The sequence below is a fragment of the Pezoporus occidentalis genome, unplaced genomic scaffold (genome assembly GCF_034315485.1).
Source record: "Pezoporus occidentalis ecotype Australia unplaced genomic scaffold, CSIRO_AGI_Poc_V1 ctg64, whole genome shotgun sequence".
Taxonomy (NCBI): domain Eukaryota; kingdom Metazoa; phylum Chordata; class Aves; order Psittaciformes; family Psittacidae; genus Pezoporus; species Pezoporus occidentalis.
In genome coordinates this window covers 3069762-3086917 of record NW_026915987.1, presented here as the reverse complement: position 1 = coordinate 3086917, position 17156 = coordinate 3069762, and the positions used below count along the sequence as shown (strand labels likewise).

General features: G+C 47.1%; 1 protein-coding gene across 11 annotated transcripts in view; it reads left to right on the top strand.

Annotated features, from left to right (window-relative positions):
• The window catches only part of CACNA1B (calcium voltage-gated channel subunit alpha1 B), a 297873-nt gene that overhangs the window by 130550 nt on the left and 150167 nt on the right, over positions 1-17156 (top strand). For all 11 annotated transcript variants that reach the window (XM_062640317.1, XM_062640320.1, XM_062640316.1 and 8 more), the window contains 2 exons: positions 2043-2146; positions 16675-16790. In XM_062640317.1, coding sequence (XP_062496301.1) covers positions 2043-2146; positions 16675-16790 — 220 coding nt within the window. The remainder of the gene's footprint in view (positions 1-2042; positions 2147-16674; positions 16791-17156) is intronic.

The following is a 17156-nucleotide window of genomic DNA, read 5'->3' as shown; positions in this document are numbered from 1 at the left end:
TGAACCTGCTGCACTCTGTTTGCATGTTTATGTGGTTTCCCTTTTCCCATCTGTTCCCTTCCTCCAGCTCTTCCTTGTGTGTCGGTTTTCAAGCACCCCTTGCCTGGCTGATGGCAGATCCCAGCCTGGCGGATCGGGATGCGCTTGCTCCAAGTGGAGACGTGAGAGCTGCCACCTCTGGCAACAAAATGGGAATTGAAGAACAGCTTCTGAATCTAAAACCATGGCTTTTGCTCTGGTAACCCCAGGAGCTGAACCAGGCGCTTTTCCCACGTGTTGGAGGAAAAGGCACTGAGGACGAGCATCCTTGTTTCCTCTGAATCCATCCATAGGGATGTGGTGCAGGAGAACAAGGAAAGGAAATAGCTAAAGGCAGAGAGAAGGGGAATGGAAAGACAAAACAGAGAATGCAGAAGTAGCACGGCTTGGGTGCCATGGCAGGTATTGCAAACAGGCATTAAAAAACCACAATGAGAGCCTGTGCTGTGCAGTTTTCCCTGTCTTTCTGCTCTCACTTCCCAGCCTGTTTTTCCTTCAGATCGATCTGTCCTGCTGGTTTTCCCTTTAGCAGGGGTGGTTTGTGATGAGGTTGGTGAGTCCCTGTTCCTCTCAGGTGAGTCACTGATCAACTGGCACAGATATTTCTGTAGATTTTTTGCTGTTTGGAGCAATGCCTGTTGTGAGTTTGATCCGGAGCCTCTTCCTTGAGGAAGAATTGGTGCAGATATGCACAATTTTAAAAGATGTCACAAAAGGTATTTACTTGCATCAGTGCTGTGAATGTTATAACCTGTAAGTAATGCTATGACATCGGTCACCCATGTCATACGTTGGTTTTGGTTGTTTATTAGGTGACTTCTACTCTTTTTGAGGTGGCACCAAGTGCACACGTGGTTGAAATAAAGCCCATTTCAAACACTTCTTTCTGTGAATCCTTCTGCAAGCAAAATTACCCTTGCAAATACGGTTGGGAATAATGACCCAAAAGCACTACAGATAATAAGTAAAAGGCCCCCATAGCAGTTAGAATTAATGCATTTTTTTTACAAGCTGGTGTCTGAGAGCACTTCTCTGTGGTCTCTGCCAGCCTCTGCGATAGGGCAGGTAGGTGAGCTCTGTGTTCCTGCTATTCTTTACCCTCTGCAGGAGGAGGAAGGAGGAGGAGAATGTCTTTGGGTCTTGTCTTTTCTTTTTGCTTCTCTTTTCCCCTCCCTTGCACCCGATTTCTCAAATTGCTGCATTCTTCACTCACAAGAGGAGAATTTGCTTTTTTCCTCAGCACTTGGGCTCAGTAAATGGCAACGTGGCATTTTACATTTCAGCACTTCCTTAAAGAGCTCCCTTGTGGTTGATGAATAAAGAAACTTTGTCATAAACTAAACCGCCTTTCCCTCCCCTCCATCGAGGCTGCTGCTTACTCAGGGAGCCTCAGACAGGGTTTGATGACAGAAGCCCAAAGTGCTGAGTCAGCAGCTGTAGAATTGCAGTCGCTCTGAAGGAGCCTCCTTTCCTTGCAGACTTCTTGTCTTCTGCTCTGTGTGTGTGCCCAGATTCTGGGCACGGAGCCACGCTCTGCCTTAATTGCAGCACAGATTAATGCAGGGCAGTGGGTTCCCCTCCTTTGCTGTGGGTCTCAGTTCAGACGTGAATATGACATTGATGCACAGCACATGGGAACGCAGAGTTGAGGAGGGAAGGGAGCAGGTTGGTGTTCAGAGTCTCACCAAAGGTAGGTCGCTTCAAAGCATGTTTTGGCCCTGCAGCAGGAGCAGCCTGGAGCTGTAGGAATAGAGGAATCTTCTCACTGGGATGTATGACAAATTGTGGTGTGGATGGTGGAACAGTCAGCTTGGCTCACCAGTTCTTTTGCTGGCATTTCAGCTGGTGAGCATAACAGAAGTAACCAGGCATCAGTGGCGGACAGCCCTCTGGAAATGTGAGGGAAATCTCCCCTGCCCTCTGCCCTGCAGTTTCCATATAGTACTTTGTTTCTGATGTGAATTAATAGCTGTTTTTCTTTCTCCCTTTTTCTTTGATTCCAGACAAACGATGCTGCAGGAAATACCTGGAACTGGCTTTACTTCATCCCTCTCATCATCATTGGCTCTTTCTTCATGCTCAACTTGGTGCTGGGCGTCTTATCAGGGTAAGACGACTAATGACTTGCTTGTCTCCACCTTGAAGGGAAGATGTGTTGGAATTAGCACTGTGGGCTGATGTAGCTGAAAAAGAGAAGTTGGGGCGCTACATCACACTGTACATTGTCTCCCTACACATATTTCCTACCCTGTCCCTTCCTTGCAGTGGGGTATTTCTAGAAGGCTGTAGAGCCACACATAGGGGATAAGCTGGTGAAAAATCATTGATTGAGATGATTCTTCCTTGTGAGGGTGCTGAGGCGCTGGCACAGGGTGCCCAGAGAAGCTGTGGCTGCCCCATCCCTGGCAGTGTTCAAGGCCAGGTTGGACACAGGGGCTTGGAGCAAGCTGCTCTAGTGGAAGGGGTCCCTGCCTGTGGCAGGGGTTGGAGCTGGAGGAGCTTTAAGGTCCCTTCCAACACAAACCATCATAAGATTCTATGATTCTGAATCCAGAACCCAGAGTTAAGTGAGCTCCCTGCCATTACAGTGACCTGACCCTGTGCAGCCAACACTTACTCCTGCATCTTCTTGAAAGCCCACCAGGATCCCACTGATGCTAGTATAAATATTTCAGTGCTGGAGCTAGACATCAAAGGGTTCATAGTACATTTGGTGTAGCTGAGCAGCATGGAGAAAGGCGAAACTCAAGCAGAAGGCAATGAAAATATGTCAGGGTTTTGGCTGGTTGCTTGGGGTTATTTTTGGTCATAGTGTTTGTTTGTTTGTAATCTCTGGCTGTTTAAGGCAATGTCTGGATTTTGGGGACACATTGGTCTCTTGATGTTCAAACCTCAGGGGTCAGCCAAGGATTTGGCGTTTGTTGCATATGAGTTTTGGGTTTGGGCCATTGTAGAGCTCAGGCTGCCAGGTTTGAAGCCTAGCTGGACCATCCCCAGCATCTGTGGAAATCTGATCTGGAATTAACAACCCGAATCATCTTAATGGTTTGCAAGCTCTTAGACTTCAGTATCTTGTTTTGCACACAGTTTCTCCTGAGCCCATCCACGTGATCTGGATTACATAGATCTATAAAGGTCTGGATTTATTTCTAGCTCTTGGCAGCATGGGAAGAGAGAAAGGAGTTAATGCTTCTGAGTGGTAAAAGCCCTCCAGTGCTGCACCTTTGCTCATTCTCTTAAGTTACTAGAGAAGGAAAAATGTTTCCCATAGAACAGATTCTTGCTCAGTTTTATTGTTTTGTTAAGGTTCCTTGTCCTCAAATCTCATGCTGGAGGTAAGAGGAGAGAAGCAGCGGTGTAGTTTTGTTTGAGGACTGGCAGACGTGCTGCTACAAGAGAGGGTCATGGGTGAAGCTGTCTCATGCACTTTGGTGTTCCTTCGGTCCAGAAATGATGGTCATGATCAAGAACTGATCAAAGGCATTCATTGGCCATCCTACTGTACCAGGGGCTTTGTCAAGGAGATCTTCGTGACCATACTTGTCCGATGTATGATTCAAAGGGAGCACCAGAGCCAGGGCTGAGCGTGGTTCCTTAGGGATTCATTTTCCTTCTTCCGCAGTGGAGTCAGCCCACGCAGGCTGAAATAATACGTGTGATTTAAAGCAAAACTCTGGAAGCCTGCATGCTCCTGTCCCTTTGTGCTGGAGACCTCTGCCTGGCTCTCTGGAAAGCCTCTCGTTGCCTGGAGCAAAACATGAATATTATATAGAATCCTAGAATCAAAAAATAGGGTTGGAAAGAACCCTGGGGCTGTTCAGCCTGGAGAAGAAAAGGCTGCGCATAGACCTCATAGCAGCCTTCCAGTATCTGAAGGGGGCCTATAGGGATGCTGGGGAGGGACTCTTCAGTAGGGACTGTAGTGACAGGACAAGGGGTAATGGGTTAAAACTTAAGTAGGGGAAGTTTAGATTGGATATAAGTAAGAAGCTCTTTCCTGTTAGGGTGGTGAGGCACTGGAATGGGTTTCCCAGGGAAGTTGTGAATGCTCCATCCCTGTTGGTGTTCAAGGCCAGGCTGGACAGAGCCTTGGGTGATATAGTTTAGTGTGAGGTGTCCCTGCCCATGGCAGGGGGGCTGGAACTGGATGATCTTAAGGTCCTTTCCAACCCGAACTATTCTATGATTCTATGATCTAGTTCCAACCTAAATGTCTCTTCTTCTGTTAAAAGCGCAGCTTTGTGCACTGGGGTTCTCCTTGCTTAGTGGCAAGGATGGTGGTGTCTTCTTCAGAGGGACACTTCTAGATTCTATTTTGCATAGTGGTTTCATGCCCTTGGCTGGAATAATTCTGAGGTGAGGCTGAGGAGAATAAACATCATAGCAGAGGCACTGACCACGCCGCTCAGCAGATTGATGGTGGACTTTATTGAGCAATGGCAGGAACTGGGTATGTCTGAATGAACAGGGGATGAGAAGGCACCAGAGAATGGAAAGACCCTCTGAAAGCAGAGATTGTTGTAATTATATTCTTTAGCCAAAAGGCCCAGAGAGCACTGTAGAATATAGAGAAATTTCTGCTGGAGAAAGAGTCATTGTGTGAAACAGTACCATGGGGTACAGTTTCACTCGAGGACATTTTGGTATTCATGTCCCTGTGGCCGTCAGTGGCTCCTGCAACTGAGACTCTTGGCAGTATCCCACATACCTGTTTCAATAAAATGAAGTTGATTTAGTGACATATAGTTACTAGTTTCCTAAGCTTGTGTGTGATCCTCATTACTCTCCTCTTTCACAAAACCCCTGTTGCTCAGGTTGTATTTTATTTCCCAACACTTTGCCCTATGCATCATAAGTATAGGGTTAAGTTTCAGGATGCCACTGTCTGCACCTTGGAAAGCCACACAAAAAGCTTTCACCTGAGCATTTTTCATTGCTGTTAGTTTTGAGCTGTTTCTTCTCATGTATTTGTGTTCCTCAGTGGGTGATAAGAAAGCAACAGATTTCTGAAGCAGGTATGCAGATGCCATCACAGATTATGGCAGTAATGAGTGATCTGAAATGACAAGTTGTTGAGCTCCCTACTACAGTAGATTATACAGAGTTTTGCCATAACTCTTGGAAAATGGGACTTTTTTGGCTTTCTGCGTTTATTTGAGAACCCATGTCCACACTGGGCAGATGAGCAGGCTTAGCTCCTGGGTTTATCTGTTTGAGCAGTCAAAGTGGATTTACCCAAGCCTCATCTGCTAGCAAAATGTGGATGCATTTGCATTGCAAATGCTGCAGAAGAGATGATACCTGTTTAAAATAAAGAGCAAGCAGCCTTTCCCCCCTGCTGATTCTTCTGGAACTATAATGAAAGCAAAGGCAAGGAAGTGATGGGGTGATGTGGAAATCTGTAAGTGTTGCTGAAAGTGTGGTATAAAGATAGCCCCTAATCCTGGGCTACAGTCGTATGACAGAAAGCTCTGAGTACCTGGCTAAGGATGTAATTAAAAGCATGTTGACTCCATAATTCAGATTAAATGAGCCTCTGCCTGCTGTACAGTGTGTCCTCTTCATATGTGCTGATTACAACGCTGCCAGTGCTCTTGAAATGGGCTAGTGTTTGAACACCCCTCCATATGGTGAGCTCTGCCTTCTGTTCCCTTCCCCTCACTGATGCAAGCACCCGGGGCCAGCCAGCAGAGCTTGGTTCTGCTTGTGCCACTGGATACCCAGATTTCCCCAGTGATCCCAGGACATGGGCTGCGGACATTCCCAACATCTTATTTCTGTTGGTGCAATAGGGATGTTGGGCTTTCCTATGTCTTTACAAAAGAAGCCTGTTGCAGTGGACGCTGTGCTATGCACAGTGCTAAAGGTGGGTGCTCTGGCTGGGGAAACTGGTAGCAGCTCCCCATTACTAGGTTGCACATCACAAGTTAAGACAGACTGTGTTGTTCTCTTGCTGTGAATGGGATTGGAAGTTTTCCTGGAGTACTGCAGAGTCATAGGTACACAACTGAACTGTGATTGGAACGGCTCCTAAAATCCAGGAACTGCTGCTTGTTCATAGGTGTGGGGCTCTCCAGCAGGAGCACAGCACCCTATTTGCTGTGGAGTGGTAATGTGGTTTGTGTCCCCTCTTGGGGATTTTCCTCTCCTCCTCACTATGTATTCCCCCTGCTTTCTGTTTTCCCTCTCTGGTACTTGATCCCTCTTTGAGCTGATAAAACCCAACAGCCCTGCAGGATCCAATAGAGCAGAAAACCACAGATTATTTTTCCTGGAGGAGCTTTATTGAGTGGCATAGCTGATTCAAGTGAAGATGGGACTGTGTAGGGCTAGGATTGCAGAAGCAGGAGATTTCTCTCCCCTTTGATAGCACTAGGATGTTTGGGAGAGTCATTTGCCTCTGCATGTGGAGGTCTGCCCACTTGATCAAGATGAGAAGATGCAGGGGGAGTTCTGCTCTTCCATGTGCTGGGAAGCATACTGGGGGGACTGCCCAAGCCTGATACCTCCCCAGTCACAGACATAAAAAAAGGGGAAAGGGAATTGTGAAAGACCAAAAAGGAACTTAAACACCCTGCTGAAGTCCTGCTGCACCATCATCCGCTCAAAGGATGTATTGTTTTGCTCATAGTAGAGGCCTGCCCTTGACTTTACATCTGTTATAACCATCAGAAGCCATTCTAGCCATGCCAGCCTTGTTCCAGAAAGCTGGGCCACCGCGTTTCCCAGAAACTGGGGTGGCATTTTGTAAGGTTTCCAGTAGAGAGTGGAACAACAGGGAATCCATCACAGGGAATACCACCTTTCTATAGAAAAAGAGATTGGCTACCTCTGGTGGCATCATGGGAACGTTCTGGCTCCAAGTCATGACAAGAAGGGTTGACTCCAGGTGCCTTTTATTTTCCCCTGAAGACAGGGTTGTTTGCTGCTGGGATGTCATGGGGTTTAGCTTCAGTTCTGACCAGAAAATCCCCTGAGATGATCCTGATAAACTTTTTATTGTACTCTGCACATGGTTCTGCAGTTTACATTGAAGAGCGAATCACAGGATCCCAGCCTGGTTTGGGTTGGAAGGGACCTTAAAGCTCCTCCAGCTCCAACCCCTGCCACGGGCAGGGACCCCTTCCACTAGAGCAGCTTGCTCCAAGTCCCTGTGTCCAACCTGGCCTTGAACACTGCCAGGGATGGGGCAGCCACAGCTTCTCTGGGCACCCTGTGCCAGCGCCTCAGCACCCTCACAGGGAAGAGCTTCTGCCTAAGAGCTCATCTCAGTCTCCCCTCGGGCAGGTTAAAGCCATTCCCCTTGGCCTGTCCCTACAGGCCCTTACAAAAAGTCCCCCTTCAGATTTCTTGTAGGACCCCTTTAGGTATTGTAAGACTGTTATAGGATTTATTTCAGCTTTTCCAGATGATCTCCTGGGGGGCAGGTAACAGAGGTGCTTTGTATCTCCCCAAGGCAGGAAGAGGAGGAACAGAAACACAGATGTCCTCCATTGAACTGAGAAGTCCTGACCAAAGCTTATTCTTCATCTCATGTTTTACTGCTTTCTTGCTGCAGCCGTCTGCCACCCGTGCACCCGTCTCCATGTACACCTGAGCTTCCTGGTGTTCTCTGCCTGAGCACTGATTTCCAGTGCTGTTTTTCTCACTCTGCTGCTGCTCCCTCACAGCCCTCAGCATCCTCTCAGCCCAGCTAGCAGCTTTCTACCATGGGCTGGTGGGATTATGGACTTTTCTACTCCTGGGGTGTTGAGCTGGGTATTAATTTTGCCTGGTAATGAGCTGGATGATTCTGTACAATCCATTTGTGATTGTGTAATCCAAACCATCAAAACAATTCAAAGAGGATAAATGTTACCATGGGATGCTGTGAGGAAGATGATTTAACTTATTTCAAGGCTAAGTGCTTTTTGGCACTGCTTCATGCAGTGGTGGGGGTGGCGAGACAGCGGGAGTGCTGGCCAGAGAGGGCAGTGCACTGTGAATGATGCATTTGAATACTGAATCTGTTTCTCTCAAGTGTGAAAAATGCTGCTTGTCATGTCCTCAAATATTTATGGTGAAGCCTGAGGTATTTCCAGACCAGCCTGTGAAGAGAAATGATCTTTCCTGAGGTTTACTCATCTGGCTGCGATGACAAAGTGTGGAGAGGCACTGCAGTGGCCAGTTTGCATCTTCCCTTCTTAAGTATTACCATAATAATTCAGGCCAGGTTGGACGGGGCTTGGAGCAAGCTGCTCTAGTGGAAGGTGTCCCGGCCCATGGCAGGGGGTTGGAACTGGATGAGCTTTAAGGTCCCTTCCAACACAAACTGGTCTGATTCTATGATAATGTGGTCCAGAGCTGCTCTGTCCTGAGATGCGCAGCACCTGCCTCTTGTTCTATGAGACCACCTGGTGTAAGAGCTGCAGGGAGATGTTTTGAACGGATGCAGCATCTTTGTGACAGCAGGAGCCTGGCAAGGGACACAGCTACAGAGTGTGCTGGCACCTTGCAGGCAGATCAGGGTCAGGGTAAACGGTGCTTTAGTTCTTCACTTCTGCACACTGTTTTGAGCAGTCTTCAGCAGGGGGTGATGCTCCCTGGGCAGACTCCCATTAAACACTCTCCTGGTTGTATGTTTTAGTCTCCCTGGGGGATATCTGTTTCTAACTGCTGTACCTTGGGTCACTGAGGCTTTTGTGCTGTTAGAGCAACTCCCTGGGAGGATGCAGAGCCCCATCCAGACCTCGCTGAACCAGCTGTCTCGGTGACTTGCTCTGCTGAGCCCCATGACATGTTTTCCCATCATGAGGGATTTTGCCAGATTGAGATCATAAAACTTCAGCCTGCAAAGACGTGCAGAGGCTGGAGAAGAATCAGGCTGATTAATTTGTCATAATGACAAAGAGTTCTTCTGTCCTCCTTCTCCCTCATTACAGAGATAATAATTCATTTTCCCTGCTCATTCGTTCCAAGTTCACTGTTACCTGCTGTGATCTGACTTTGGCTGCCGTTAATTATTTGCAGCGAAAGAGCTGCATCATGGAAAGAGATGAGGTTCTGCTTCCTCACTGCTTTTAGGCTTTCCCCAGCCTGTGCTTAAAAAGGAGCAGAAAGGGCAAAAAACCCTTTTCTTTCCTGTTGTTCTTTGCTCATCCCCCTTTTTAACAAAGCCACTGCTGCAAACAGGAAACGTGGGAGCCGTGTGTGTTTCTTGCAGAAGGGGTCAGGGAGCAATGACTTTCCACGTGAGCTTCATCTCACCAAGCTGAATGTCCTATTGAATGTGGATCCTTTGCCTCTTTTGTGGTTTGGTCAGCGTAGGAGAGACAAACTACTTTTATTTGCTCTTCTGTTACACTGCAATGAAATTAAAGTCTGCAATATAGGAATGATACATAAGAGACCTAAATTTTAATATCCTGGGGCCTCTGCTTTGGACTCAGCGGTGGAGACTTGATGAACAGAGCCAGAGGTTCATCCAACAATTGCAGGAGGCTGATCCTATGAGATAAATGATGCTTTTTAATCCTTTTTCTCTCTTCGTTGTTACATCCTTCAAGCCAGATTTGCCCAGTTGTGACACTCACAGCATTTCAAGTCGGATTAGGCAGAATCAAAGTGAAATCAGCACCAGCTGAACATAAAGATGAATGGAAGGAAGATGTATTGAAGGCTTCACCTCTGTGCTGTTCCTCTTTCTAGAAATACAACGTGTATCCCATATCTGGCTTGCATTTGAAGCATCTTCCTGCTATGTTCAGTGATAAAAGTGACTGTGAAGCCTGGCTCGGTGCTGAGAGATCAATCTCTCAGTGATACTTTCATCCTCTATCAGATGGTTGAGGAAAGCTATATTTTCCCTCTCTTTAGAGCAATGAGGAGAAAGCAGAAGCAGCTGTAGCTGTGCAGGACTGATTGAGCCAGTCCTAAACTGTGGATATAAGGATGGGTTATGAGCCAGCTGGGTCTGTATGTTTAGGCTTAGTCTGGGAGAGATGGACATGCCTCCTCAGGCCGTGCCCAGTGTGATCTTGGCCATCTGTAGATCCAGGTGAGATAGAAGCATACAGCACTGTGTATCTTTGGGATTTCATGCAGCTGATGGGACAGCTGATGAACCACAGAGCTCTGTCATCTTCTGCACTAAGAAATCTTAGTCCTTTGCTGGGCTTTCCTTGTTTAATAACAGGGTTCAGAACTCTGACTGTGAGCAAACCACCAGGAAAACAATATCTTGGAGGCACTAAATGTCACTGGCATAAGGAAATTCTTACTGATGCTTTTCCAGGTTAGTCAGTTGCTTGGTTTCCTCTCATTCCAGCAATTTCTGGTGTGATGTCTCTGTGCTCCTGGGATGTGTTTTCTTTCACTTCCCTCAGATTTTCTTCTTGCCCAAATGAGGTGCATTTCCTTGCTTTTTCTTGTTTGAGATGGGCTTTCTAATTAGTGTGCTATCTTACATTCAGTGGTGGCATGGGCCAGATTTTAGAGGTATTTAAAACAGAGATTTAGCAATACTTGCAGTTCTTTTCACATTTTCAGGTCAGTAAGTCAGAGGCATCAAATCAGCTTTAGTTGTACCTGCAGGTTTCTCTGCACTTGAGGAGTTTGTCTGTTAATGAGAATAACCATACCTTGGCTCATCCTTGAAGTCTTCCTGGGCCTTTCTGCGGTAAAGATGTCTGATGCTATGGTAAAGAAACCCATGTCCTTGCTCATTTCATTTTGTTTGCAGCCCTCCTGGGTGCAAGCATCTGACTATGGACACAGCTGAGCCACGTCCTCTTGGGTTTGCATCTTCCCAGCTAGAAATTGCACTATTTGTCTATTTACCCCTGGATTTATTTAGTATTTTTCTTTCCTAAAGCCAGATTTTATTCTAGCCTCCATGTATATTTCCAACTCACCACATTAGCATACTGAAGGGAATGATGCTTTTTCTCCTCTCTCCCCCACCCCGTCCCTTCATCTTGCCCCTTGCTTTCTGAGTGCTGCAGTGAATAATTCAGCCCCTGATGTGGCTGTCTCTTCTCCTCTACTAAGGGACCTTTCCTTAGAAACACCAAAGGTTGGTGCCTTTGAGATGCTGGCCTGCAGGGTGTCATCCCTGCAGGATTGCTGTTCTCTTGCTGCTGCCTCCCGGCAGCCCCTTTCAGGCTCTCAGAGCTGTGTTGTGAGCTGAGGTGGGTCCTTTAATCCCTGAAAGTTCAAAGAATCACTGGTGCTGCTGTTGCTGATGGTTTCCTAGTGACAGAGCCAGCGAAGCTGTGGCTGCCCCATCCCTGGCAGTGTTCAAGGCCAGGTTGGACACAGGGGCTTGGAGCAAGCTGCTCTAGTGGAAGGTGTCCCTGCCTGTGGCAGGGGTTGGAGCTGGATGAGCTTTAATGTCCCTTCCAACTCAAACCAGGCTGGGATTCCATGCCAATGCACCCTTGCTGAAGCAAAATACTGCAGGAATCAAGGAAAGATGATGTCCGTGGTCCCTGCTCAGATCCTTTGCTTTGCTGTTATGATTCAGACACCCCCCTTCCTATCGGGTGTCCTGACTTCCTCTGCACTGCCCTGAGTCACCGCAACACCCACAGGAGGGGTGAGGATGCTCTGCAGGGTCCCAGACTCTTCCTGTGCCTACATCCAGGACACTGAGCACCTGCTTTTCTCTCTTTCCACTCCCCACTGTCCACCTTGCTCCTGCTCATTCTCCATCTTGGAGGTGCCTTTGTCTCTCAAAATACATTTCCAGAAGGTAAACAAGATATTAAGCACAGCCAAGGCTTTGTGCCTTTAGTTGCATAAACAGTGACAGTCATAAAGGTGTTGGGCTTTTTTGTTGCTTTCTCCCTTATAAAGGGTTTATTGTTCTCCAGGAAGGCAAAAGACAGAGATAGGAACCTATAGAACAAACTCTCTCCCTGGAGCAAGAATCTGCTTTTCTATAAACATGTGGGTGCTTCTGCAGTTAGTGAATGAAATGTTAGGAGCATTAACTGGATCAGACCTGGTGAACCAAGCCCCGAGGTGCTTTGCAGGACTGTGTGTGTGAGGGAGCAAACTCTATCACACAAGTACTGAGGGACCTACGGAATGGTAGGAGCACAAGGAGGATTGGCTCAGCAGGAATCTGCCTTCCATGTTATTGTAACTGCCTCCACCCAAGCAGCTGGGATTTGGTTGCATTAGGACAAGGTGGCAAACCCCAGCATCAGAAACAGACCTGAGAGGGCAAGGAAAAGTTGACTGAAGGCTCTTTCCCCATTTCCTTCTCCCAGCTGATTAACCAAAGGAACTGGTAGGAAATGGACTTCCCCCCACCTCTTAAAATGCAGTTGTTTCTGCTTGCATGTGGATGCTCTCAGGATGCTGGGAGGCCTGGAAGTGTGTGCAGTCCTTGTGCTAGGAAGGCACAAGGCACTCTGAAGGGCCTGCTAAGTGGCATACAGCCTGAGCAAGTGGCTAAAGCCTGCCAAACGCACAAATGCAGATAGTGTTGTGTTCATATCACTCTCTCTCTTATCCACCATCTTCATATGTTCGGGTGCTACAAGTGCATGTCCTTATCTCTGCAGTCCCTTTGCAGCCTCTTAAGGAAATTCCTACCTCAGTCTTGCTCTTGTTGCAAGCTTACTGAGAGTTATGTGCATAATTGGCACAAAGCTTCTTTTGGGGTTACTTCCTTGCTGAATGTAAAAGGAGTGGATTGAAACAGGAACTTTGAACACTTCACTTTCCATCCAAGCATCCCCAGAGGAGCAGAACACAAGTGATTTTGTACCACTGCTGCTCTTCCAACAGGTGTTGTGATGCTTTTCCATCTTGCCAGGCAGCCACAGGAGCTGCTGTACTCCATCTTCTACCTCCAGCCTGTTCTTCCCTGCTCCTGAGTGACACGGGCTGCTTACCAGGCTGCTGACAGGTATCAAATCTGTTCTTGGGCACTGCTTCACATTCAGGCAACAAAGCTTACAAATCAAACCTCCTGTCTTGGCCAATTTTGTTTCTCCACCTGGAGGATTCTTGAGTTTAGGCCTTTGAGTAACTCAGTGAAACATCTGTAGTGCTGGCAGGTGCCTTTGCCAGCAGCTCACCCACTTGAGTTACCTGGCTCCTCTCCATTCCTGAGGGCTGTATTCCTCCAGGCAGGACTATGTCCCTGGACATCATGTGCCATCCAGGAGCAACTTTACTCATTCCTTTGATGTACTTGGACTGGAGATGAAGCCAATTCTAAATTTTCTTCTTTTTTTTTTTTTTCTTTTTAATTTATTTATTTTTCAGACTTAAAATTCTAAAAGTTCTTTACATCTGCATTCCAGGAGTCTCTGGCAGAGTCCTTCTGAGATCTGTGCTTTTTTCAGCTCCCTCTGAACAGTGCTATAGATTCAATAGCTGAAGGCTGTACTCCCATTTTAACATCTGAGGTTTCATGAGATTGTGTGTAGCTCAGTGGTGTTACCCTGAATGAGCAGCTAATTACCTGTGTTGCTATTAGGAATTGCTAATCATCAGCCCCATTAGTGGCAGCTAGGACAGTGATGCCGTATCATCTCTCTCTGCTTCTTCCCTGTGAGTGGGAATCATTCCTGTCTGCTTTCCAAGCAGAAAACCCGACGTGCAGAGGTTTAACACTGTGATTAGTCTTGCAGCAGACCTGCTGTCACGCTGGGAGTGGGCCATGAAACCCAAGACCAGGAGGCACATTACATGATGCTCTATTTCAGCTCTCTGCTGTCATATAGGAAAGTTAATCAGTGTCTCAGGGGATGATGATTTTAGGTTGTTTAATTTTTCCCTTTTCGGTTGCTGTGACAGTATTTTTAATTCAAGGCCAGCATGGATAAAGTACTTGTAAGAACTTCATTGGTTTATAGTCTTTTCCTAGCCCTGGTGGTTACACATGAGTTGACCTTGTCTCTTTTGTGGCTGGGGGAGGTGCCCCTGAATTTCCCTGAAGCAGCTATTTCAGTGAATACTTACACCAAGATTTATTTTGCCCTTCCACCCACCAAGGTGATAAGCAGCAATCATCCATCTTCCTGGTGGCTTTAAGCACCGACCACTCTTGAGAAGAAAAATGTGACGCGCTAGGCTTGAGTGGATGGTGTGTGGTTTCCATGATGAATGCCCTTCCTTTGGTTTCTGTTTGTTCCTGCTGTCTCTATAGAATCAGTTATTCACAAGTGTCATGTTGTAACTAAGTGCATGGGAGTCATCTACTCAGAGTGTGGCTTCTTCCAAAGCAGTGTCTCCTGTTGCTGCACTGTATGTAGGAGTACCAACCTTTCACCTTTCCTCCTCTTAATGCCTATCCAGACAGTGCTGAAAGTGAATGCTTTGGGGCATCAGGAAGTTGACAAAACCCAAGTATGAGAATGGGTGAACATCATTATTCATTCCAGAACTGGCCAAAATTCTAGAGGACCAGCATATTTCCTGCTCAGGTTTCCTTCTGGTGAGTTGGGAGATTTTTGCAGTTGGTGGCAATTCTGCCAAATAAAAGAGGAAACTTAGTGCTACCAAACATTCCCATAGGACTTTCTGTGTTTTCATTTAGAACTGACAGGAAAACTTCCGCTGAAATATTTTTAGATGAAATATGGCATTTTGATGTCCCCTGAAGAGCGTGCGTAGGTGTACAGACACTACTGAAGGTTTGCAACTTTCCACAGTTTCTCCCTTGTTTTCTTACATGTTTAAAGTTGAGATTAAAGGGAAAAGTTCTAGGTATCTGTTACTTTCCTTAGGCCAAATAGGAGCTGGCAGAGGGTGAAAGGCTTTGCAAGCGAAAGCTCTCCCTGGCCTCCTCCAGAGGGATGAGGGAATGGTGCCATGGTTTATCTGCTGCCCTTCCTGCCTGCCCAGGTCCTTCATGAAGCATGCCATGAAATGGTGGTATGTTGGCACAGGGTGCCCAGAGAAGCTGTGGCTGCCCCATCCCTGGCAGTGTTCAAGGCCAGGTTGGACACAGGGGCTTGGAGCAAGCTGCTCTAGGGGAAGGTGTCCCTGCCCGTGGCAGGGGTTGGAGCTGGAGGAGCTTTAAGGTCCCTTCAACACAAACCAGGCTGGATTCTGTGAAACTCCCCACTGTGTGTTGCCTCCTGCTCCCACCCAGCACAGCCCAGCTCTGGGAGGTTTGTGGTGACTCAAGCCTGCAGTGCAGGAGCTGCGACCCCTCCATGTCTGGCAATTTAAATGCATGTTGTCACCTTGTGCTGTCTGATCTCATTCTTCCTGCTCCAGAGAGAAATCAGAAGTGAGAGGAGGTCTGTGGCCCCAACCAGCAGGCACTGAACCAGAAATGAGTATATTAAAAAAGAAAAGGGAGAACATCAGTGGTCCAGCTGACACGTGCAAGATTCCGACTCATCTGGCAGACACATGCTGAATGCCAAGGAGGAACTGTCAATTGAGAGTGATGTTTCAGCTTCCTCCATTTCAAGGATGGGGTCATGGGCTGCCCTGTCAGGTGGGAGACAGGAAAGGGGAGTCGGGACACAGGGGTGTGTTGCCAAAGTCAAGGTAACAGCTCAGCTGATGGCAGCTCTCGCATCAGTGGCTGGTACCGGTCTGCGTCACAGTGCTGAGCCAAGTTCTTCCTACAATCCCTTCCTACAATCCCCTCTCACACAGTCCTGCCAAGCAAAGCAAAAGTGTCAGCTTTGAAGGATGAAGTGTAGACTGTGAATATAAAAGTGCCTCTGGCACTCTGCAGTTTGTTTTCCCCCTATTCTTCCTCCTTTCTCCCATCTTCTCACTGGTGTTTGAGGAACATGTGTGGGTAATGAATTGGTGACTGGGTGAGATTTTAGGCATGAGCAGTGCCTGACTCCAGGTTTGCAACAGCTAGCAGCTAGCTGAAGATGTGAAGGATGCAGCAGAGTTAAGACCCCAAATGAGAGGGGTGAACTGCTGGTGTTCATGGGGGACAAAAGCCCAATCCCACATTTAACTATGCAGATTAAGCTATTGTGGGAGTTGCTCCACAATATATAACAAGGGGTTGCAGAGGCTGGTTCAGAGCTCCGTAAATGGTAGATAAACATCAGGAACTTTTCAGAGGTGATATAGATTAGCCTGGGGAAACTCCCAATGTAGGTGTTTTAGGGTGGTGGCTGAACTGTTGTTTTAGCATCATTTCAAACTGGGCAGTAGGATGGACTTGGGTAAGGTTTTTGCTATGAACCTTCTTTCATCCAACGATGAACCTTCCTCTCTGGTTTCCCTGTATGGTCCTGTTCTAATGATCTGACATCGAGATACTTGTTTTCCATGTGACTTTTAGGGAATAGCAAGATCATTGTTACCCCTTACCCAGAGCACTGGGGCTATTTCAACTTGACCCCAATGTGCCCATCCTCACTTGTAGCTGCCGTTTGAGTTGTGTTTGTCAGTCATCTTAAGTATGGGAGAACTTGAAGAAAGGCTAACAGGGGAGAGTAGAGCTCTTCCAACACCAAAGAAGTGCTGGTGTCACTGCGACTTGATACCGTGCTTCTAGAGAAGTTGGATGACAACACATAGCATGCTGTGGTTTCCACTCACTAGTGCTGTCATCGACTTCACAAGCTTCATGGATACAACCTGAAAGACAAAAGAGGGGCTGTGTGTTTTCCCTGACCACTTGTGATGTGCTTCCTCATTCTCTCTCCATAGTGAATTTGCCAAAGAACGAGAGAGGGTAGAAAATCGTCGGGCTTTCCTGAAACTCCGCAGGCAGCAGCAAATTGAACGGGAGCTAAATGGATACTTGGAGTGGATCTTCAAAGCAGGTAAGGCAAGAGATCTCCCATCCTTGTTCCATGCGTCATGTGGCAAGAAGAGTCTGGTGGTGACAGAGAACTAGTCCTCCGTATTGGAGGTAACAGAAGACTAGAGAGGGCCCAGGTAGCACTTGTTATTTTTGTTGGGCTTGTTTCTGAGCATTCACACTAAAATTATTGCCAAAGATCTCAGTTTTGTTAAGCAAACCCAAAGGAGCTGGGCCGTCTTTCTTTATTGCTGAGATCAAAACAGTTGTCTTAATACAGTGTGATATAAAAAGTGATACAGTGCCCAAAGTGTCCACAGTGGGGAAACTGTTCCCTTGGATGAGTCATTTGTGTTTTATTTACTTTCCACCACAGCTGTTTTATAAA